The sequence below is a fragment of the Sinocyclocheilus rhinocerous genome, unplaced genomic scaffold, assembly GCF_001515625.1.
Source record: "Sinocyclocheilus rhinocerous isolate Xijiao unplaced genomic scaffold, SAMN03320098_v1.1 scaffold1198, whole genome shotgun sequence".
Lineage (NCBI taxonomy): Eukaryota > Metazoa > Chordata > Actinopteri > Cypriniformes > Cyprinidae > Sinocyclocheilus > Sinocyclocheilus rhinocerous.
In genome coordinates, this window is record NW_015649585.1 from 402136 (window position 1) to 423835 (window position 21700).

Here is a 21700-nt window from a genome sequence, read left to right on the forward strand (position 1 = left end):
GGGCTTCCGCAGCGTCCCTGTTCCAAGTGGAACGGGTATGTTTTCCCAGTGTTATCCAATCTCACTGAGTGGGTAGTGCTATGACAACAGTGACTGGTCTTCTTGTTGCGAGCCCCGGCCTACACCACAAAGGGGCGGAGGCGGCTCGCACAGGACACTGGAAGAGGTAGCATCCATGGCGCTTTGGTAGGGATCCCAATTCGTTGGTCACCGACGTGACTCAGAGTGACCGACTGAAAGGGAACGTCTCAGTTACGTATGTAACCCTCGTTCCCTGAAGGAGGGAACAGAGACGTCACGTCCCGTCGCCACGGCTGCTGTACCATCGCTGAGCAGCCGGATCACCAGCTCGGCTCCTCAGCGAAAACCTGGAATGCATTGCACCGGCTGCCTTTTTATGCTCACGCTGTGATCAGCGACAGCTGGATGCAATAATTGCATGCCAATGTGCATTGGCTCTTTTAGTTACACTCGAAGTAGATTGGTCTCTCGAAGTGAGATCCCAAATTCGTCGGTCACCAACGTGACGTCTCCGTTCCCTCCTTCAGGGAATGAGGGTTACATACATAACCGAGACGTTTGGTGTTGCAGAAACTGCACACTTTACTTCTAAGAAAATGAGAAAAGGAAGTTGAGAAGATCCACAAAGGTTTTCAAAAAGTACTGTATATGCTTATCTGTACACACACACATGCATAAACATGTAAATATCATACCGTAGCGTTTCGAATAGCTGTGAGAATGTCTAGCTCGGTGAGCCCTCCAAGTGGGTCAATAGACTGCAGGGTTCTTCCAAACGTCTCGTGGAATATGTAACAGATACGAGCTCCTCCACACCTGCAATTAACAAATTCACACACAAACCACAAAAATTTTAAATCATGCAGCTCTTTTGGGATTCACAGACACGTTGGCACACAGGCCTGGAGTCGGACCCAACCATCCAGCCAGAAAACGTCAATATGAGGCACTTATTTAATCGATAGCTGGTGTGGACTTATGAGAGCCAGATATGAGAGATGAACAGCATTTCATCCAACAGTGAACAGGGTGTAAATAAGGAGCTGGACAGACTCACGGATTATCTGCCTGTCAGATTCAGCCAAGCAGACAAAGTAAACATGGTGTGCTTGATATCTGTCATGAGTTTCAGTGCGAAAATGACAGACTGAGACGCTGCCGAAGTCACAGAAAAAAAGATTTAGCAGGAATGTAGCCTTGGTAACGACAGTATGTCAAACTCAATAGCATGGTGTAAGAAGGCAACCTTTAGTAAGTGGCTCCACAATAACTGACTGTCTGATGATCATTGCACTCAAAAATGGCAAGAGCTCTCTCAGATCACAAGCTCAAGCCTAACTGGTTGGCTTTACTAAACTTTTAAATGGGATTCCTGTTTTTCAGTTCCCAAGTTTAAAGGGACAGTTTACCCAAATACGTAAATTCTGCCATTGTTTACTCATCCTCCACCTGTTCCAAACCTGTATGACTTTTTCTTTTGCTGAACACAAAAGAAAGAGATTTTGAAGAATGTTGGTAACCAAATAGTTGACGGCAGCCATTGACTTCCACTGTATGGAAAAAAATACCTTGCAAATCAATGGCTACCATCAACTGTTTGGTGGAGGGTGAGTAAAAGATGATCATTTTAATTTTGGGGGGAAAGTCCTCTTAAAGTGATAATAAAGACTTGCGCTATACTATTAAGACTTTTTATGCCCTTAAATTTAAGACATTATATGGCCCTGCATGAACCCTGAAAAATTATGAGGTTAAAACATTTTTTAAACATTGAAACATACATGGATGAATCGTTCACAATAAGATCTAAAAAAATCAATTTAGAACATAGATTTAGTAATTTAGTAATAGATAGATAGTAAATTTTTATTTCAAGCCAACTTTAAAATTTAAAGGTATGAAGTGTCTATTGCCTATATTATTTATTCTTTCTGTTGTGTGAAGCAACACAAAAATGGGCAAAAAATAATTTGTGGGGTGAAAATAGTCATGAAAAAGCAATTTTAAAATAAAAACCTTATTTTTCTACACTGGCTGCTTACAACCATGAGTAAAAAAATGTGGCCTCAATGGCTGAAGGCAAAAAGATGTTACACTTCTTGTATGCATGTATATATATATATATATATATATATATATATGGCTCTGAATACACATACAGACAAACCATGGGTCACAGGAGGGGTGGGATGTTGATCAGTACTGGCTTGGGATGAGCGTCATCACGCGTCTCAACCATAGACTGTAAAAAAGAAATGTAGCGTTACACCTCTTGCTTACCAATGGATCCTCTGCAGTGAATGGGTGGCATTAGAATGTACGGTGACGCATTGCTGCCACACACATATAATTTTTTCCACTCAATTATGTCGTAATAACGAGATGTCATTTTAACAACATCTTTTCTAGTTAAAACTACATCTTTTCTCATTAAAACGACATCTTTTATCGTTAAAACGACATCTTTTCTCGTAATAACGAAATATTTTCTCGTAATAACGAGATGTTTTCTCGTAAAAACGGGATGTTATGTAGTAAAAACGACTATTATCTCATTAAAACGACATCTTTTCTTGTAAAAATGAGATGTTATGTCATTAAAACGACAATTATCTTGTTAAAACAACATCTTTTCTCATAATAACAAGATGTTTTCTTATTAAAAGACATCTTTTCTCATAAAAACGAGATGTTGTCGTTAAAATGACAAGTATCGTGTTAAAACATCTTTTCTCATAATAACAAGATGTTTTCTCATTAAAACGACATCTTTTCTCATAAAAACGAGATGTTATGTCATAAAAACAATATAATTATCTCGTTAAAATGACAGCTTTTCTCGTTAAAACATCATTTTTTCTCGTAATAACGACATATTATGTCATAATAAACAATATGTTTTCCCGTTATAATAGATATATGGTACATTATGTGAGCGAGCTAAGCGATTGTCCTCGCTGCTATCGCCACAGTCTGACATAAACGAGGATCTGCACGCTGCTGAAATTACTGAAATACACTGTTTTAAATGTATTTGAATGTAATGGTTTTAATTGTAGTGGCATGTTTATTAGGATTAATCTCCAATCTGACTACAATATAGTGCTATCCAATAACTGCACTCATACCCATGACTCCCTTAGGCTATGATCAGATCAAAACCGTTATTTTTGAATAATCGACTCTGGACTTGGAATATTTCTTTATTTGAATGACTGAAGTTTGATTTAACAACAAATCGAAATACGAACAAAAAGAAATAAAGAGATTTTCTAAGATGACGTTTTAACGAGAAAAGATATGTTGCCTGTATGTTGATACGCTGAGTTTGCATTGTCCATATCTCAGGGGATCAAAGTTGCTGAGGTTCTTCCAACTAGCAGATTGAATATATGTGCGTGTATGTGTATGTGTATTTATACATATACATATATATATATATATATATACAGCATATATTAGTGCTGGGCAACGATTAAAATGTTTAATTGCGATTAATCACATGATTTTCTGCGATATACAACATTGTTATGCACAAAATTTTGCATTGGTCTGAACTCTGAACAAAACAACAGTTTTTACCATATTTCCCGTTTTTGCTCTATTTCTCCAACAAAAATAATTCCAAACACAGTCACAGCGCTGTTTTGCGTCTCTGAGCAACATGATGGTGTTTCGTTCCTGAATGAATCAACCATTTAATGATTCGGTTCAATCGCAATGACTCACTTATTAACAGTGACTTGCTGCCACCTGCTGGCGGTTTTAATTTCATATTTAAGGTACCTTTTCATTTTTAAAATAATTTCAAACATCAGTTTTTAATGTTTTATGTTTAAAATATCAAAACATTATTTATGCATTTGTAACTGCAGGTTAAAGTATTTAATGTTCCTCAGAGCTGCATTAAACATTGTGTAAATGCATCTAAATGCCACTTCAGACTTATCGTTCCGCAGACGTTTTCCTCTTTTGTTTTTTATCCGCCATCTCTATCTCTCTGTCGCTCGGCTCGGCTAATGTCCGTCCCATGCACTGAACGCGCTCTCCTCCACATCACGAGTAGACACGCCCCTTATTGCTGATTGGCTACAAGTTTGTTTTGCGATTCGGCCCGAATCAGTTTTCTAAAGTGTTTTTGAAAAATCACATACTCTGCCTTTAAGATATCAGCACAATAACACACTCAGTGAAATATCGTCTAATTGTCGTTATCAATAAAATCCCATAAAATTATCGAGATTTGTCAATATCACACACCCCTAATTTATGTTATTTCATTGATATAATAATTTATCAATAATAATTGTTTAAATTAATATAATAGTTAAATACTTTTAAAAATAGTTTAAAGGCTGAAATGTAGAGTTTATCATTTTATAAAACTCTTTGTTTTTGTGAAAACTTGTATCTGAACTGTAAATTATGCTTTTTACAGTAATTTTAGTTTAATATGGTACTATAGACATTGCCATACCCCGCTCATATGGTATTAATTTTATTTGTGCAGGTCTTAAAAAAGGTCTTAAAAAGTCTTAAATTTGAGCTTAAAAATCCTGCAGAAACCCTGAAAATATGTTATAGAAGCTGAAGTGCTATGCTATTGACAGTATTGGTTATCACTAGACAGCAAATGCTTGACTTCTCTGCTCCTCAAACACAAAAAAACATTAGCCTTTAATGTTTTAGTGTTTCCTGAGTAAAGAAAAAGCTGTACTTTCAGATGTCCGAAATGCTGCTGTAACGAACGTGGCATCTGAGGACTACTTCACTAGTTTTTGCTTTATGATGTTTAGTTCGTCACATGATTCCTCTTATGTCAGCTTGAGAGCTGTAGTTATGGCCATGTGAGTTTGTGATGCTGTTTGCGATGATTATTTTAACTATAGTGAAGTGAAGGCTGATTAAATGATAATAGAACTTTCATTTTTGGGAGAACTATGCCTTTAATGTAGAAAGACCTTTAGAGGCAATAAGAAAAACAACTTGTTTTGCAGAAAAAACATCCTACAGCATGGTGGTCCAGGTACTCACAATTCAGAGGTCTGGATGTGTCTGGCAGTGCCTTCGATGGTGTTGCAGTAGTCGGTGGCAAACTTAGTGACGATCTGCAGCAAGGTGGCGCTGTGGTCTTCCACTGGCTGGCCGTAGCTGTTGAGTCGGGACTGGTACTGGGCGGTGAGCACCGTGACTCGCGTCTTGAGCTCCGGGAGACAGTCTCTGATGTGATGCATGAGCAGTCGGCTCAGGGTGCGAGCCAGGTAGCGCGAGCCGCAGCGGGAAGCTAATGACGGGTAATGCCGCTGCAGGAACACCTGCTCGTCTTTGCACGAGTCGTCGAGACTCTTTTGGATGTTCAAGTCATGTTGGCTCCTGGTGAAGGAAAAAAATAATGATTATAGGACTGGACAGTGAAAAGTGGATCAAAGCCTGAAAAATTATAATAGAAGTAGGAAGGCACCAGAGCACATCCAAATTCACTGTTTGCTCAACATCCTGTCTGATAAGATGCTTTCATCATGTAGGTTTTAGGCAGTATCTATTGCTTCTTATAATGTCCCATAATACTCTTTGTGCGATTCGGTGGTAGGGCACAAACATAAAACTGCATCTATTTACTTGGTTATCTCCAAAGCTCATTTGAATTTGTTCTAGATCATTAAACATGATGTTATGCAACCTTGGTCTCTTCCTTTCAGGAATCAGGAACCTTTCAAAGGAATCTTTCGAGAAATTATAATAAATAAATAAATGAATAAAAAATTCACAATGACAGAGAAATTATTGACTGAGCAGCAAGGACACTAGCGTGGGTATGTACAGATTTTGAAAGTCTCTACGGTAACACTGTGACAAATTATTATAATTTAAAAGAACTGTTTTCTATCTTAATATATTTTAAATGTAATTTATTCCTGTGATGGTAAAGCTGAATTTTCAGCATCATTACTCCAGTCTTCAGTGTCACATGATGCTCCAGAAATCATAATATGCAGATTTGCTGCTCAAGAAACATTTCTGATTATTACCAATGTTGAAAACAGTTGTGCTGCTTCATATTTTTGTGCAAACTTTGTCTTTTTTTTTTGTTTGTTTTTTTATGAATAGAAAGTTCACAGCAAAATTTCAAATATAAATCTTTTATAACATTTTGAATGTCTTTAACAGTGTTGGGGGTAACGCATTACATTGTCTTTTTTTTTGTTTTTTTTTGATGAATAGAAAGTTCACAGCAAAATTTCAAATATAAATCTTTTATAACATTTTGAATGTCTTTAACAGTGTTGGGGGTAACGCATTACAAGTAACGCGAGTTACGTAATCAGATTACTTTTTTCAAGTAACTAGTAAAGTAACGCATTACTTTTTAATTTACAAGAGAATATCTGAGTTACTTTTTCAAATAAGTAACGCAAGTTACTTTTTTTCCAATTTACTGATTGACAGCTCTGGTGTTGCCATGGTGACAGAAATCAGAAGATGTTACTGTAGTTCAAAATAAATATGAATATGAATTAATTCATCTCTATAACTTTTTTATTTTAAAAACAAACAAGCAAGCCCTGTCCAGATTTAAAAAGTAACACAAAAGTAATGTAATGCATTACTTTCCATAAAAAGTAACTAAGTAACGTAATTAGTTACTTTTTTTATGGAGTAATGCAATATTGTAATGCATTACTTTTAAAAGTAACTTTCCCCAACACTGGTCTTTAATGTCAATTTTAATGCATCCTTGCTGAATAATAACTGGTGGTGGTTGAGGAGATTCCCCCCCTTTCATGTAAAGCGCTCTGAGTACCCAGAAAAGCGCTATATACATGTAACAAATTATTATTATTATTATAAAAGTATTAAATTCTTTTTTAAAAACAAACCTTATTGACCACCTTATTGGTGGTTGGAGGGGTCGAAAACAGGTAATTTTAGAGCAATTTATTAAAAATTTTTTCCTTTGGAAAAAAGCGCAGAGTCATTCATAATAAGACCAAGAAAGGCTCAGTAAGACAGAAAATCAAGTTGCTATTGATTTCATGTTGACTTTAAATATAGAGATTGCGGAAATCATTAGGCATGAATTGTTCTTTGACAAAAGAGATTGACTTTGACAAAAGTGTCTTCGGCTCTTTCATGACGGTCACAGAGAATTTCTAAATTAATCTGCAGTGCATTCTTATAGGATAGAGCTAAACTGAAAATTGTTAGTATACTGCCCACTACTGAGTTTCTAACTTTGCTTCTGTTAACAAAGCCTCAAGTACTGTGCACATGCTAACTAGGAATGAAACACACATTTTTACATTTTCTAAAAAAAAAAACGTGTTGTGAATGGTTGCTAGGGCATTGCTAGGTGGTTACTAGAGTGTTTCAGTGGGTTTGCTTATTGCAGGGTTTCTACACCAAACCCAGAGAAGTTCAATGCACAGGATTTTATTAAAATTACAATGCTAAACTATTACTTTTATGGATTACATTTGGTATACTTTTACACTTGCACTCACTACATACATTTAAAATACTTTAAATTCAAAATAATGTCACTCTAGTATTAGTAACACTGATGCTTCCCTTAGCAAACACTACAGATAAAACGAAAATGACTGACCAATACATTGTACCGAAAACGTCTTTTATTTGTCGCCAGTGCTTGCTTTCCATAAACACTCTCTTAGGAGTGTTCACTGAAGAGACGACGGCCCGCAACTACGTCTAAATTAACTTAACGAGAGTCGAGAAATGAAAAGTGTCACTGCAGTTCTTCTCCCCAACTAAAGTGCCTCCTGTATTCGTACAGGCCCTGAAGGACATGCTAAAGCCAAAGCTGAATAAACCAGTGATTTATCTCAAACTTGGCTCTCTGGTTGCTGATAGCGGGAAGACACGGTACCCTTGGGTGCTAGTGCATGAATGGACAGGGCGGGAGAGGAGAGGATAACGGTGTAGGGAATATTACAGTCACTGCTGCTTAGGGTTATGATAGAGGAACTGGAAACGCAAGAAAATTACAATGTTAAAATGTTGCAATGCTTTTTCACATGGTTGATTAAGTTTCTACTGCAGTCAAAAGGGCTTCTGTAGCACTTTATTTTTCCCCTGAGGTGCACTTAAAATTAGTGCTGGGCGGTATACCGGTTCATACCGAATACCGGTGTTTATTTTTGTTATGATATGAATTTTAAAAATACCGCAATACCGGTGTATGTCGCTTAAACAACGTTCGGAATGCGACACTGTTTGAAAGGGGTCCAGTTTTTTTTTTTAGTTTGTTACTCAGACGCAGGTGCAGCCAAAACAACCGCATAGCCGCTCTTTAGTGTAGATGCATGTTGATTTTATCAGACGATGCCGCGATTATAAATGAGAGTGACTCCTGGTTAACATGTATTAAAAGGGGTCGTGTTTAGTCACTATTTAGTGTGGTATTTTTTGACAATATTCACTCATCATGACAGTAAAATAGGGCATTCTAAGTCAATATACTGCAGTATTTCCTCTCTCAATCAGTAGAAAATATGGTTAGCACCCGGTCATGCATGAAAAAAAAAATACTGTTATGTAATGTGAAACCGGTATAATTTTGAAAAATATTGTGATATAAATTTTTGGTCATACCGCCCAGCACTACTTAAAATGTTATTCAAGGTTTCATGTGCATGTTGTGATGTAGTTTTACATGGTCATTTTCCGCCCTCTCGCTGACCCTTATGCTTAAACAGGCTGTTTTTGCTGCTCTGCCTCTAGGACTTCATACAGTATGTAATTGAGTTCTGTAATGATCTACTCGGCCTCATGAGAAAAAAACAGACTGCACTTTTGCGAAATGTGAAATACGTTGCTGCAGGTCCAAATTGGTGCAGTTTCGAGGTGAAATGACCACCCATGTTGCTAAAAGTGCTAGAGGCGTCTATGATGTTTGCACAGAAAACAACAAAAACATAGTACAGTCAAAGGTTTTTCTTTTTAATTGGGATCTTTTTTTTTTTTAGATAGGAAGTTTTTAAAGTACATTTTAAGCAAGGACACATGATTAAATTGATCAAAAGCGACAGAAAAAAAATTACATTGTAACAGTCAACTTTTAAATTCTCAATTTTAAATAAATGCTGTTATTTTTATTACTTATACAGTGGTGGCCAAAATTATTAGAACACTAGTATTTTCACCAGCTAAAATAAGAGAATAAGAGACTGTCAAAAATATGACAAATTATTAAATACTAGTAAATATTAATATATATTATTGCAGTAAATCCTTTTGAACAGTAGTGTTTCTGTATCTGAATTTTCTAAACACATTATTATTAACAGTAATAATTTAATAATACATTAAAATCATATTAAACAGCTTAAATGATTCAAATACAGTGGACTAAAAAAAAAAAACTAAAACTCACGTTTCTTGTGGATATTTTAATTCACAGTTTAAAAGTAGGCTACACATACATGATATGTGGAGTTCTCCATATGCGCTTTTACAGCATTAACATTACAATTTAATGACAATGGATAATTAATATGAAAATAAAATTGAAAATTTGGGGGCTGAAAAACTAAATATTTATAAAAAATAATATTTTCAACTCAAAAGTAAACATGCATATAATGTTGGTATTTTAATACATGTTAAATTGTTATTTTGTAAATAAATTAATGCATCAGATTAAACTTACTAACATTTGCAAAAAGTTGTTGTCACGTGACTAATCTGCATTTTTGGTGAATAATAGCCACGGAACAAAACCCGTTTTTTACATTTTAGAATATAAACTGCTTAATAATCTATTTTCAGGAAGATTTACTAAATATAAAGTGTCTGTGTGCCTTCCGTTGTGCATTTAATTTGAATCCTGCCCAGCAAATGTTTTAAAACAGTGGGTTAGTTGATCTGCTTATAAAAGTCTACTTTGAGATAGTGTTGCATTATTTTCAAAGCCTTCTTGCTCAGTTTATTGTGGCGAAAGAGCCCTTACAAGTAATTCACTTGTGATGCATCTGTTTGCAGTTACAATCTCAAATGCTTGCTGCTAGTCTGCATTATTATCACAGTAAAATCACTTGGATAAGGTACACGAAGTGTGAGTTTGTAGGTTTACTATACAGCTAAAATGTGTTTAAAAGTGTGACTGACCAAATCGACTTTCTCAGTTTGGCCCTCTCATGCTCAAATGCCAAGCTACCCCCATGCTACAAGTGGGGCCCTATGAAATCCGTTTTATTTTTTCCCAAATTCTGTTTCTTTCCATTTTAATTTTTCTGGACTTTTTTTTTAAATGGTTAAATAACATTGTATTTATCAAAAAGCAAGTCTAATTAATTAAAATTATGAAACTCGTATAATTTAACATCAATTTATTCAAAGTTTAACAAAAATTACATTTAGGGCCCTATGAAATGTTCTTTTTTTTTTTTTTTCCCACCTTCTGTTTTATTGTTACCAAACTCTGTTAAAGCATGTCTAATTATTTGAATGCACAGAAACAACTTAATTTATTAAAGTGCCCCTATTATGGGTAATGAAAGGTTCATATTTTGGTTTCTTGGCATATTTTTTGGCATATTTTTCCCCAACAACAGGTTGACATGCATGCAAGGTCAAAAAACACTTTCATTGTCTTATAATATGCATTTAATTTTACCTTACTTGCTCAACGACTCCCAAACGATTCGTTTAACGATTAATTTTTCCAAACCCCTCCTTTGCGTGACGCTAATCTGCGGTGATTGGTCTGATTGGTCTCATTTCCATTTCATCTCACCTGTAATGTCTGATAAAGCAGCGTTTGTGAGCGCAGTGCTGCTTTGTGTACAGCGTTACCGGGGAAACCGCTATTTTTACCACTCCAGAAGCAGCACCTAGTGGCAAAGAATGAATTTGCATTTTCATTCAGACCAAGGCGAAAAGACCAACAAGTGGGCGGGCAATATGCTAATGTTTCACGTTGACGTCAACATCATGGGACTACTCAGCCCCCCTAAAATTTTGCGATTAGCTCCATAAACTGTACACGAATTCGTGATCGCCTCAGTCCCCTTTAAATTTCATATGAAAACGGCGGCAGACTTCGATCGACTCCTCCCCATCTTTCAGCACGTTCTTTTTCAATCCGCTGACCGCAGCGCGCAGAGCGAGAAACAGAGGACAAGGTGTGTGTTTAACGATAGATTGTTATAATAATATCTGCATCTGTGCTGTTCTGTTCTTTGTCATAAATACAGTTTACAAAATATCAATCGGTTCCCCATCTACTGTAGCCTAAGTTTTCGCTGCGTTCACCCCTCATCACACCACAGCTGTTTCCTCCAGTGAAAATGAAGCACATATATGAACGCATACTTTATAAAAAGATCATGAAAATTTAACTTTCAATGTAATACATTTTCCAGTGCATGTGGCAAAGAGGTTTGCATACTTGAGCTAAGGAAAGAGGGTTGTACTAGAAATGCAAACAGTAAAATTTTGTGTGTGTGTACAGTAAACAGGTGTGTGTGTGTGTGTGAGAGATCATGAAGACTTTTATTCAGTTATATGTTATATCTATCTATGCAATACAGTGGAATACTGCACTTTTGTGTTTTGTATTTACATTTTTCTGGTTATCAAAAGAAGGTATAACATATTCATTGAATTTAACATTTAATCAAATGAAAATTAAACAAACTTTATTTTTTGGCAAACAAAGTTACTAGTAGAAGAAATATACTAGTACAAGAAATGTGTAATTATTGCTTAATAAAATAAAGTTGTAATAATTTTTTTAGTAACAGTAGTAGTAGTATTACTTACATTCTACTAAACAATAGTAATGTCTTCAAGTTAAACTAAACTTTTATTTTGACGGGTTGCCGTGAATACCTTTACATTTCTGCGTGTATATGATATGACGATAGTTTCTCTCAAAAGAAAAGGTCAAATGCTCATGAAGAAACTCTCAGGGCAGTTCTGGACTGACATGAACGATTCATATTCAAATAGTCTTTTGGCTGCTTAATATTTACAGATACTAGTCCATATCGCAATTTGATTGAAGTGTAATGACCTACTTTTGATTAATTCATCCAAACTTTGACAAATTCTGTGACATTCCGCGTTATACAGTAAATTCAATTTTTATGACTGGATTCCGATACAAAGGGGAGATTATCAGTGAATAACAACTAAGATATCAGTCTGCTGCTTTGGAGATTGAATTTTGGATCTAAAATTTTATTTTAAAAGTTACATGTAAAATCCAGACAGGGTAAGAGGTAATAGGGTAGCTGACCTGTTAACCACACCGATAATGCCCAGTCTGACGGGTATGATCCGGCCCAGCAGCACCTCCAGAGCATCTGTCCCCGCGTCCATCAGATCCAGCTTACTCACCACCAGCAGCGTCCTGCGACCTGAGCGCACACAGCCAATGAATACCACAGCGCTGCTCAATGTGTAATAATCACATCCGGACATTCCCTGCATGTCGCTCACCATCTGGGTCCACCTCTCGTGCCAGTTTAAGGGCATCCGATGTGGCGAGGTCAGAGTTTGCAGGAGAGACACACAGGATGAGGGAGTTGGGGTTGGAGATGTAGGACAGAATCATCTCTTGCACTTGAGTCTCGATATCTTCAGGCTGGTCACCAACAGGGACCTACTCAAAACAGATCACATCACGTGACGAAGAATGAGCGGGTGAATGAAGCAATTAGGGCTGCAACTTTAATGCAACAATTTCTTGGTTTTAAAAAATCCAAATAATATCACTAATTATTAACATGCAATAAAAAAATATTTTAACCCATTATTAAAAATGTAATTCCACATCCCGCCCAATGTTGTCTTCCAAACAATGTGCAATTTGAAGGCTCTGAAAACAAATATAGTGAATGCATCCAAGTAGGCTAAGCTATACATTATGTGCAAATAAAGTGACACTTTTATTTCTGTTTTTTATAAGGCTAGACCTGAAAAACTAAATTTTTAAACCTACATTTAATGTCTGACAAGAAATATTTTAACAAAATGTATTAAATCAGAATTATTGCACTCCTATATTTTTTGTATTTTTAAAAGTAAGTACTGTAACAAAGACACAGTAAAATAAAGTGTTACTTATCTTTGTGGCCAAAATATATTTTTAATATGCTAAATATGTTAATAGCGTTTAATTTTTTATATTAATATAGCATTTTTAAAATATGTTTCTTGCTGGATTTTACTTAAATGTTCACTTTATATACAAGAAATGAAGTTTTTCTTCAAATGTGACGTGAATGTATTTTTTATTTTTTTTTAATTACATAGGGCAAAATCTATAAAGATATTTATATTTTTATATTATATTTTCAAAACAAAATGGCCAAAAAAATATATTGGTAGAAAATATAGTTACATACATATATTATATATTAAATATATATTTTTGGACCATTTTTGTATATTTTCAAATTAAAAAAATATATATTTGAAAATATATATTCTTTGGGTGCTCTGTTTGTATTTTTAAAAGTACTGTAACAAAGATAAGTGTTACTTATCTTTGTGGCCAAAATATATTTTTAATATGCTAAATATGTTAATAGCGTTTAATTTTTTATATTAATATAGCATTTTTAAAATATGTTTCTTGCTGGATTTTACTTAAATGTTCACTTTATATACAAGAAATGAAGTTTTTCTTCAAATGTGACGTGAATGTATTTTTTATTTTTTTTTAATTACATAGGGCAAAATCTATAAAGATATTTATATTTTTATATTATATTTTCAAAACAAAATGGCCAAAAAAATATATTGGTAGAAAATATAGTTACATACATATATTATATATTAAATATATATTTTTGGACCATTTTTGTATATTTTCAAATTAAAAAAATATATATTTGAAAATATATATTCTTTGGGTGCTCTGTCTGCTTGAAACACATACACAGACGTTCATTCAGTGAAGTCTGTGAAGTTTACAGAGATCTGCTAGCTTTCAGGACTAGCCTTTATGCAAAATGGAAATAATAGCATGACTTTTTAACATTTACAGATAAGGATACAACTGTGAAATGTAAGTTATGCACTGATGAAAACACATCTCAAATGCTTTAAATAGAACACATATCTGTCAAGTATGCTATAAAGTATTCTTACGTACAGGACAACTTGGGTCATGCACTTTTCCAGCAGCAGCTCTCTCTGTGTCCTCTTCTATATGTCATATGCATTTTGTCCATAGAAATATGTTATTCAGTTCTCTAAACTCACATGACCAGCAGATGGGCAGACGCAATTAATTGAAAACAAATTGTTGTCAATTGTTTTCATTACCGATAAAAATTGACTTTAGTGATTTGTTGTTGCAGCCCTAGAAGCAATGGATTTCAATTATATTCAGTGCATACACATTGTTTGTTGTTCAGAGAATTTGAGTGTGTAAAATCCTGTCATCTCAATAGGAATCCATGCGATCAAGAATTTTGCATGAGCTCAAAAGATTTCCCAACAGGTTTAAGTTCCTCACACAAATTCACTGTTGAACAATGGAAAAACACTTAGTTTGAAAGTGACTTCTGTGTGTGCTCTTTGATAAAAGACAACAGACCTTTTTAGCTACTGTATTAAACTTACCCAATCGGATATGTATTAAATATCTCCTTTTGTGTCCCAAAGATAAAAATTTAATCCTAGTTTATAATAAAATCAGGAGTAAATGACAACAGAACATTCATTTTTGAGTTACTTATTCCTTGAAGTAGTGATAAATAATTGAGAAGTTAATAATACAATGAATACTCTGCTAGAATATATGTGACCCTGGACCACAAAACCAGTCTTAAGTGTCAATTTTTCAAAATTTTTCTGAATAAATAAGCTTTCCATTGATGTACGGTTTGTTGGGATAGGACAATATTTGGTAGAGACTATTTGAAAATCTGGAATCTGAGGGTGCAAAAAAAATCTAAATATTGAGAAAATCGCCTTTAAAGTTGTCCAAATTAACCCCTTAACTGTCACCCCGCATTTTTTTAAATAGGCATGAAAGTGCACTATCCAAACTTAAATTGTTGTAATTTATGAACACTTTGGAATACAGACCTAAGGTTGGTCTTTTTTAAAGAAGACAATCTGCAGATTATGGCAAAAGTGGAATTTTTTCAAAAAATTAAAGTATCAAAAAGTTATAGAAGTTTAAATTTATTGTAAAGAAAATACACTGGACTAATTTTATTATATTTTATAATAATTATTTTACATAACAGCAGGGCTCTACAGTGCGACCATTTCAGTCGCATTTGCGACTGAAAACTACTGCGTGCGACTATGAAAATTTTTTTAGGAGCACCAGTGCGACTGACCCGTATTGAGAAAATCGCCTTTAAAGTTGTCCAAATTAACCCCTTAACTGTCACCCCGCATTTTTTTAAATAGGCATGAAAGTGCACTATCCAAACTTAAATTGTTGTAATTTATGAACACTTTGGAATACAGACCTAAGGTTGGTCTTTTTTAAAGAAGACAATCTGCAGATTATGGCAAAAGTGGAATTTTTTCAAAAAATTAAAGTATCAAAAAGTTATAGAAGTTTAAATTTATTGTAAAGAAAATACACTGGACTAATTTTATTATATTTTATAATAAATATTTTACATAACAGCAGGGCTCTACAGTGCGACCATTTCAGTCGCATTTGCGACTGAAAACTACTGCGTGCGACTATGAAAATTTTTTTAGGAGCACCAGTGCGACTGACCCGATCATCATCATACTTGTGATTGCGCTGAGGGGAGCTTCAAATGTTTCTACGTGTTTTTGCAGCGTTGAGTAATGGATCACTTTATTTAGGACGTTATACCACAAACAGCCACCGGGTGCCATCCAAACTCCATTGAATTTTTTTAATGCATTTTTCTGTAACATATGTTGAAATTTCTCTGCCAATTTTGCTTCTATCACAAAATAACTACCAAATATGGAATCCTAAACTCAGACCTTTCTAGTGATATGTTTTTTGTCAAGATTATAAAAAGTTTTGATTGTAAAAGACCGTAATACATTTTGAAACATGACACTTGACACCGCCCGCTAAGGGGGAGTAGACCGCCAAAATATTTTAAAGTACCATTTCCATGGTAATGCAATGTCCGATTTCAAAATGGTTTTCCCAGTATGAATCTTGGGCTTCTTAGCTTTCAAACGATATATAATTTATGATGATTACTAAAACATTTGATAGAGAAAAAGGACAACAACAAAAAAAAAGAGCGCCAAGCGTCCCACAGGTGGGACGGTCACAGTTAAGGGGTATTACTAATCAAAAATTAAGTTTTAATATATTTACAGTAGGAAATTTACAAAATATCTTCATGGAACATGATCTTTACTTAATATCCTAATGATTTTTGGCATAAAAGAAAAATCGATAATTTTGACCCATACAATGTATTTTTGGCTATTGCTACAAATATACCCCAGCGACTTAAGACTGCTTTTGTGCTCCAGGGTCACATATTTGAAATAATTGGCCAGTCTCCACATTGTAAAGCGTTTGATATACTCACTTCGAGTTAGGAGTGGATCCTGATCCGGATGATTTTAATTTCATTTCATTTAGAAAGAACTAGACACTGGATTTGACTAGTGAAGTTTGTCAAGATGCAGTGCTCAAAATCTCGAAAAGATATTGAAAATAGGCTGAATGTAAATCAGTTATGCTTTAAAGAACCCCTGAAATGCTTAGAAACACGCAGCGTTACTCTATGTGTTGACGTCATTTTAACTGAAACAGGAAGACAGGGCGGGACATATCAAGCAGCCCCGCCCCTTTTTAAAATAGCCAATAGCGGTCGTTTATATCACAGCTTGGGCTAGAGCCGTTCAGAGCCGTTGAGCTCCGTAAAGCCGCATTTGACAGGGTATGCCAGCCACAATCTCATCCACATTGCTATAAAATATAGCATTCTGTGTAGAATTAAAATAGCTCCGATACATTTTGTGGTCTGCAGCCGACTCGCGCATGTGATCCGCTCCGTGCTATCGTGTCTCTGGACCGGAGCAGAGTGTGTGTGCGGTGCGATGGTTAGCGTGACACAGCGCGAAACCAGACTTCTTTTTTTCCTCAATGGAAAGCATATTTACACTGTTTGAATCGTTCCCTGTCCCCTATATAGTGCACTACGTGACATTCACTGTACAGAAAATACTAATTCTGAGGACAAGTGACCGATTTCAGCCGCGGCTTCAGCGTCTATTTTATAGTGTAGGGGGCGGGCACTTCGGATTCTAGAGAGCATTTGATTGGACAGAAAGTTTGATGAGAAGCTGAAGTACGATGTGACGTCAAAAAAATCGTAGAGCCATTTTGGCGGAAGTGACGAACTGCAACCTTTGAATGCTTATATCTTCTAATTGCGAATTTTGTCACCGTTTTGGAGCACACTGCCTTATAGATAACCTTAAGACTAACATGTTGATACTAACACCCAAAAAACTTTAATTTTGATTTCATGGGGACTTTAACCACACTATCAATGTCTGATTTCAGATTTAATTGTCTCTAAACATCATGTAAAAACTGTGGTTGGTCGTTTTAATCAGTTAGATGCTCTTCCTGTCTATAAGTGGCAGTCTTTTGATCATAATAAGCTGGAATGTGGACCAGACTTTACACTACTAGTCAAAATCTGGCTATGTGAGAATAATAAATCAGTTACACGAGCACATTGTATGTGGTGTCATTTACTCCGAGAAGTTAGTTTCTTGAACTCGTATTTATTTTATTGGTATAATTGTATTTTTATAGACTTTATAGTACTAAAATAACATGTTAAATTAACAGCATTTGATTTCAATTCTGCTTTTTATCCTTAAGCAAATGGGTTTGTTTGCATTACATGGTAAACGGACATGTCCAGTCATTGTGGTTACCTTAGTGATGCCAGGCAAGTCAACTAACGTCAGACTGAGTACGTTAGGGGAATATATCTTCAGGTAAATGGGCTCTGGACTGATGCCCTGGGGAGGAAAAAGAGATCAATTAAAACAGAGCCTGAGAGAGTATGTCAAACTATATGAAGCGCTTCCACTGCACCTTATTATTGGTACTGCGATCCGTTTCCTCCTCGATCTCTTTCCGGATTTCACTGAAATCGGTGAAAATCTGAGCAAAGAGAGAACCGCATCTCAATAGAGTGCAGGCTCATCATAACAAGCTATGACGTATTCTGAATGACCTATTTCTTCAACAAGAACTCCAACTCTTTAATTACCTGGTTTTTGCAGTGAAGGAAAGTGCCCCATTCTTCTGCTTTGATACCTTTAGAAGAACCAAAGAGCGAGAGAGCACACAAGACAATGCACAAAATCAATATGCATGACACTGAACCCAGCAGAAACCCTATTCCCATAAAAGACCTCAACGGAAATAAAAGCTTTTTACAGGCAAAGAAAATGAAATGTGAAATCAATGTTCAACCAGAAATGTTGCAGTTGGTACACAAGAGAGTGAAGCCCAAACATGCATTTGCTCTAGTCTCAAAGTGCAGGAAAAATACCAGGAGGATTTAGAAATGAAAGCATAACAGATGGAAAAAAAGATTATAAAGGTTATAAGGAAACGACATTTGCGAAACAGAAGACGGAGGAAGAGCTGTGGGATGAGAAGCACACCAGAAGAATGAAATGGACAGACGAACACGTGTTGAAAACAGAGACCTGGATAATTGTTTTGGCTGTTGTGTTGAGCTCCATTCCCTGAGAAAGCACAGAGAGGACAGCAGAGAGAGCGTTAGGAGGAAACGCTACTGTAAGTGGATTAGGAACACATTTACACATCAACATTGTCTGAGAGCGGATGCTAAAAGGAACATTCCGGGTTCAATACGAGTTAAGATCTACAGTATGTGTGAAAAAATAAAGCAATAAATAAAAGTCTATGGGACAAGACATCCCAGGAGGTTTAAAAATTAAACCCATTGAAATATTAAGAAATATGATGCACATACCTAAGAAATATGAAGCTCTCTTTTTTGTTAGCATGCTTCATTTTATATATAATAACTACAAATATATAATATATAACTTCTGTTCATAAATTTTGGTATCAACAATTTTTTTTAAATAAATTAATTACTTAAGTTAATACTTTTATTCAGGAATAAATTGGTCATAAGTAACATTAACAACATTTATAATGGCATGTTAAGATTTTTATTTAAACTTTTTATACATCAAAAAATCCTGACAAAAATGTATCAGAGTTTCCACAAAAATATGAAGCAGCACAACTGTTTTAACATCGATAATAACAATAATAATAATAAACCTTTCTTGAGCAGCAAATCATCATATTAGATTGATTTCTGAAGGATTGAGTAATGATGCAGAAAATTCAGCTTTGATTACAGGAATAAATTACATTTTCTTTAAATATTAAAACATTTTCAACTGTAATTGTTTTGACTGAATTTTTGAACAAATAAAAAATCTTACCAACTTCAATTAACTAGTACGTTTTTTATTACCACGTAAAATATTGATGTATTATGGCAATATTTTTTTTGTATTATGGTGTGTGTTTTAGCAAATATGCTCTACTACTAAACCCAGAACATGTTTTACTTTAAGAACACTGAAACAATACTTGGCCTACTTCTATTTCAAGGTATGCAAAGCAAGCACTACTGTGCTAGACATGTTCTTGTGTGAAAAACTGTTTTTTTTTTCAATATGTTCAAAACTTTCCAGGTGTGTCGTAAAATCTAGTAAGTTACCTAGAAAGCATTTCCAGGCATCACAGTCATGTCTTTGATGCCCCAAAACACTGTTTAGGTAAAAAGACCACTATTTTTTTAGACACAATATTTGTGTCTGCAGTCAATACAGTAAACCCTTCAAAGAGAGACACTTGTAAGCTGTTACCATTGTCTTGTTTCCGCCTCTCCTCCAGCGGAGGCACGTTCACCAGCTGTAGCACTAGAGGGCGCCGAGTCACTATTCCTGAACCTCGGGGCAGAAAGTCTCGTCCAACCAAACTCTCCAGTACTGAACTCTTTCCACTGCTCTGGAGATTCATTTGAAGAGACCAACAGAAATACTGGAACTGTGTTTACATGTAGGCCTACTTCATGACGTTGAAGATTTATTATCACAAAACAAAGATCACGCCTGAAGTAGTGACGGTTTATATTTTAATACACTGCATATAGACTCAAATCCACACCTTGCATGTTTGTCATGACTCACCTGTGACCCCACGACTACGATCTGAGGAAGCTGGATGATCTCGGCTCCAACTGTGAGGAAAACCTCCTGCAGTCTGTTAATGATGGGAATCAGAGTTTCCATCTATGAAAGAGGGGGGGTGATGCACTGGGTGTAAAGCATTCATCAATAGAGATACATACATATTTCCTGATTTTTCACAGCAAGAACTTTTTCAGCGTTTAAAATATAATGATATTTTGTATGATCACTCATAAAATCGTGCCCAAGTTTATACTAGAAACAAGTACAAATATCTGCCAATGTGGTTTATTTTTCCACTGGCAGGTCTGTTAATGTTTAAATCATAAACTCATACACACACATACACATACACATACACACACACATGTCTGGTCAGCTATCCTTGTGGGGACTCTCCATAGGCGTAATGGTTTTTCTACTGTACAGACCGTATTTTCTATTGCCCTACACCAACCCCTCACAGGAAACTTTGTGCATTTTTAGATTTGCAAAAAACTTCATTCTGTATGATTTATAAGCTTTTGTACCCGTGAGGACCACAATTTAGGTCCCCACCGTGACACGAGTCCCCACGAGTCTGTGTGTAAGTCAGGTTTAAGTCCCCACCAGGATATATAAACCAGTACACACACACACACATACATACATACATACATACATACATATATATATATATATGTGTGTGTGTGTGTGTGTGTGTGTGTGTATCTTACGCTTCACATGTAAAATAATTTGTATTGTCAAATCTAATTATTTTACATGTGACGTGTGTGTATATATATATATACACACACACACACACACACTCACACATATATAAACATACATATGCATATAGTCATTAAAAGCACAAGTCTGCACAAATTACCCATTCGTGCAACAAAATTAGACTAATATGATATTTAATTTGCAGTTATATTGAATATTTCACGGCGGACATCAGCCCTGCAGGGTGTGCTGCTGCCAGCAGAACAAGGCTACATGACAGGAGAAACCATATAAACATTAGCAAAACAGGCTACATACCTCACCGTAATGCGCTGTGTCGAGCCTTCTACAGAATTACACAATCAGAGCGTTATAACGCTCACTGTCATGCTGGAAATATGGAAAACACAACGTACAGTCACGGGAAGACCAACATGTTTTGAGGTTTCGCGTTTCTACGCCCTTACAGTAGGCTGTCAAAGACGGATCCAGCGTCGGCTACAAATAATTTGATTGGCTAATGTATTGATGACGTTGGAGTTTATTTTCAGCTCATTGGATAAAAGACATATCGATCATAACGTGTCATGGCCGCTTCTCCACGCCCCTTTCCAACATCAGGACCCCTACACTATTTCATAGGTGGGCTTCAGTATCACAGTAGCATTAGGATATCGGTAATTCTTATGGAATTACGAGAGAAAAAACAGTTTCATAACATCAAAAAAGGTTCGAAATGCGTTGAATCTATTAGGAT

General features: G+C 35.5%; 1 protein-coding gene across 2 annotated transcripts in view; it reads right to left on the bottom strand.

Annotated features, from left to right (window-relative positions):
* The window catches only part of LOC107710834 (dynamin-1-like protein), a 41040-nt gene extending 19654 nt beyond the window's left edge, over positions 1 to 21386 (bottom strand). The window contains exons 1-11 of one of the 2 annotated variants that reach the window (XM_016515685.1): positions 21262 to 21386; positions 20233 to 20334; positions 19909 to 20050; positions 18703 to 18741; positions 18258 to 18304; positions 18080 to 18148; positions 17917 to 18003; positions 12487 to 12649; positions 12284 to 12404; positions 5056 to 5394; positions 717 to 837 (exon numbers count right to left, since the gene is read on the bottom strand). In XM_016515685.1, coding sequence (XP_016371171.1) covers positions 717 to 837; positions 5056 to 5394; positions 12284 to 12404; positions 12487 to 12649; positions 17917 to 18003; positions 18080 to 18148; positions 18258 to 18304; positions 18703 to 18741; positions 19909 to 20050; positions 20233 to 20334 — 1230 coding nt within the window. In that variant the 5' untranslated portion in view covers positions 21262 to 21386. The remainder of the gene's footprint in view (positions 1 to 716; positions 838 to 5055; positions 5395 to 12283; positions 12405 to 12486; positions 12650 to 17916; positions 18004 to 18079; positions 18149 to 18257; positions 18305 to 18702; positions 18742 to 19908; positions 20051 to 20232; positions 20335 to 21261) is intronic. The other variant, XM_016515686.1, reaches the window with a different exon arrangement.
* Positions 21387 to 21700: the final 314 nt, after the last annotated feature.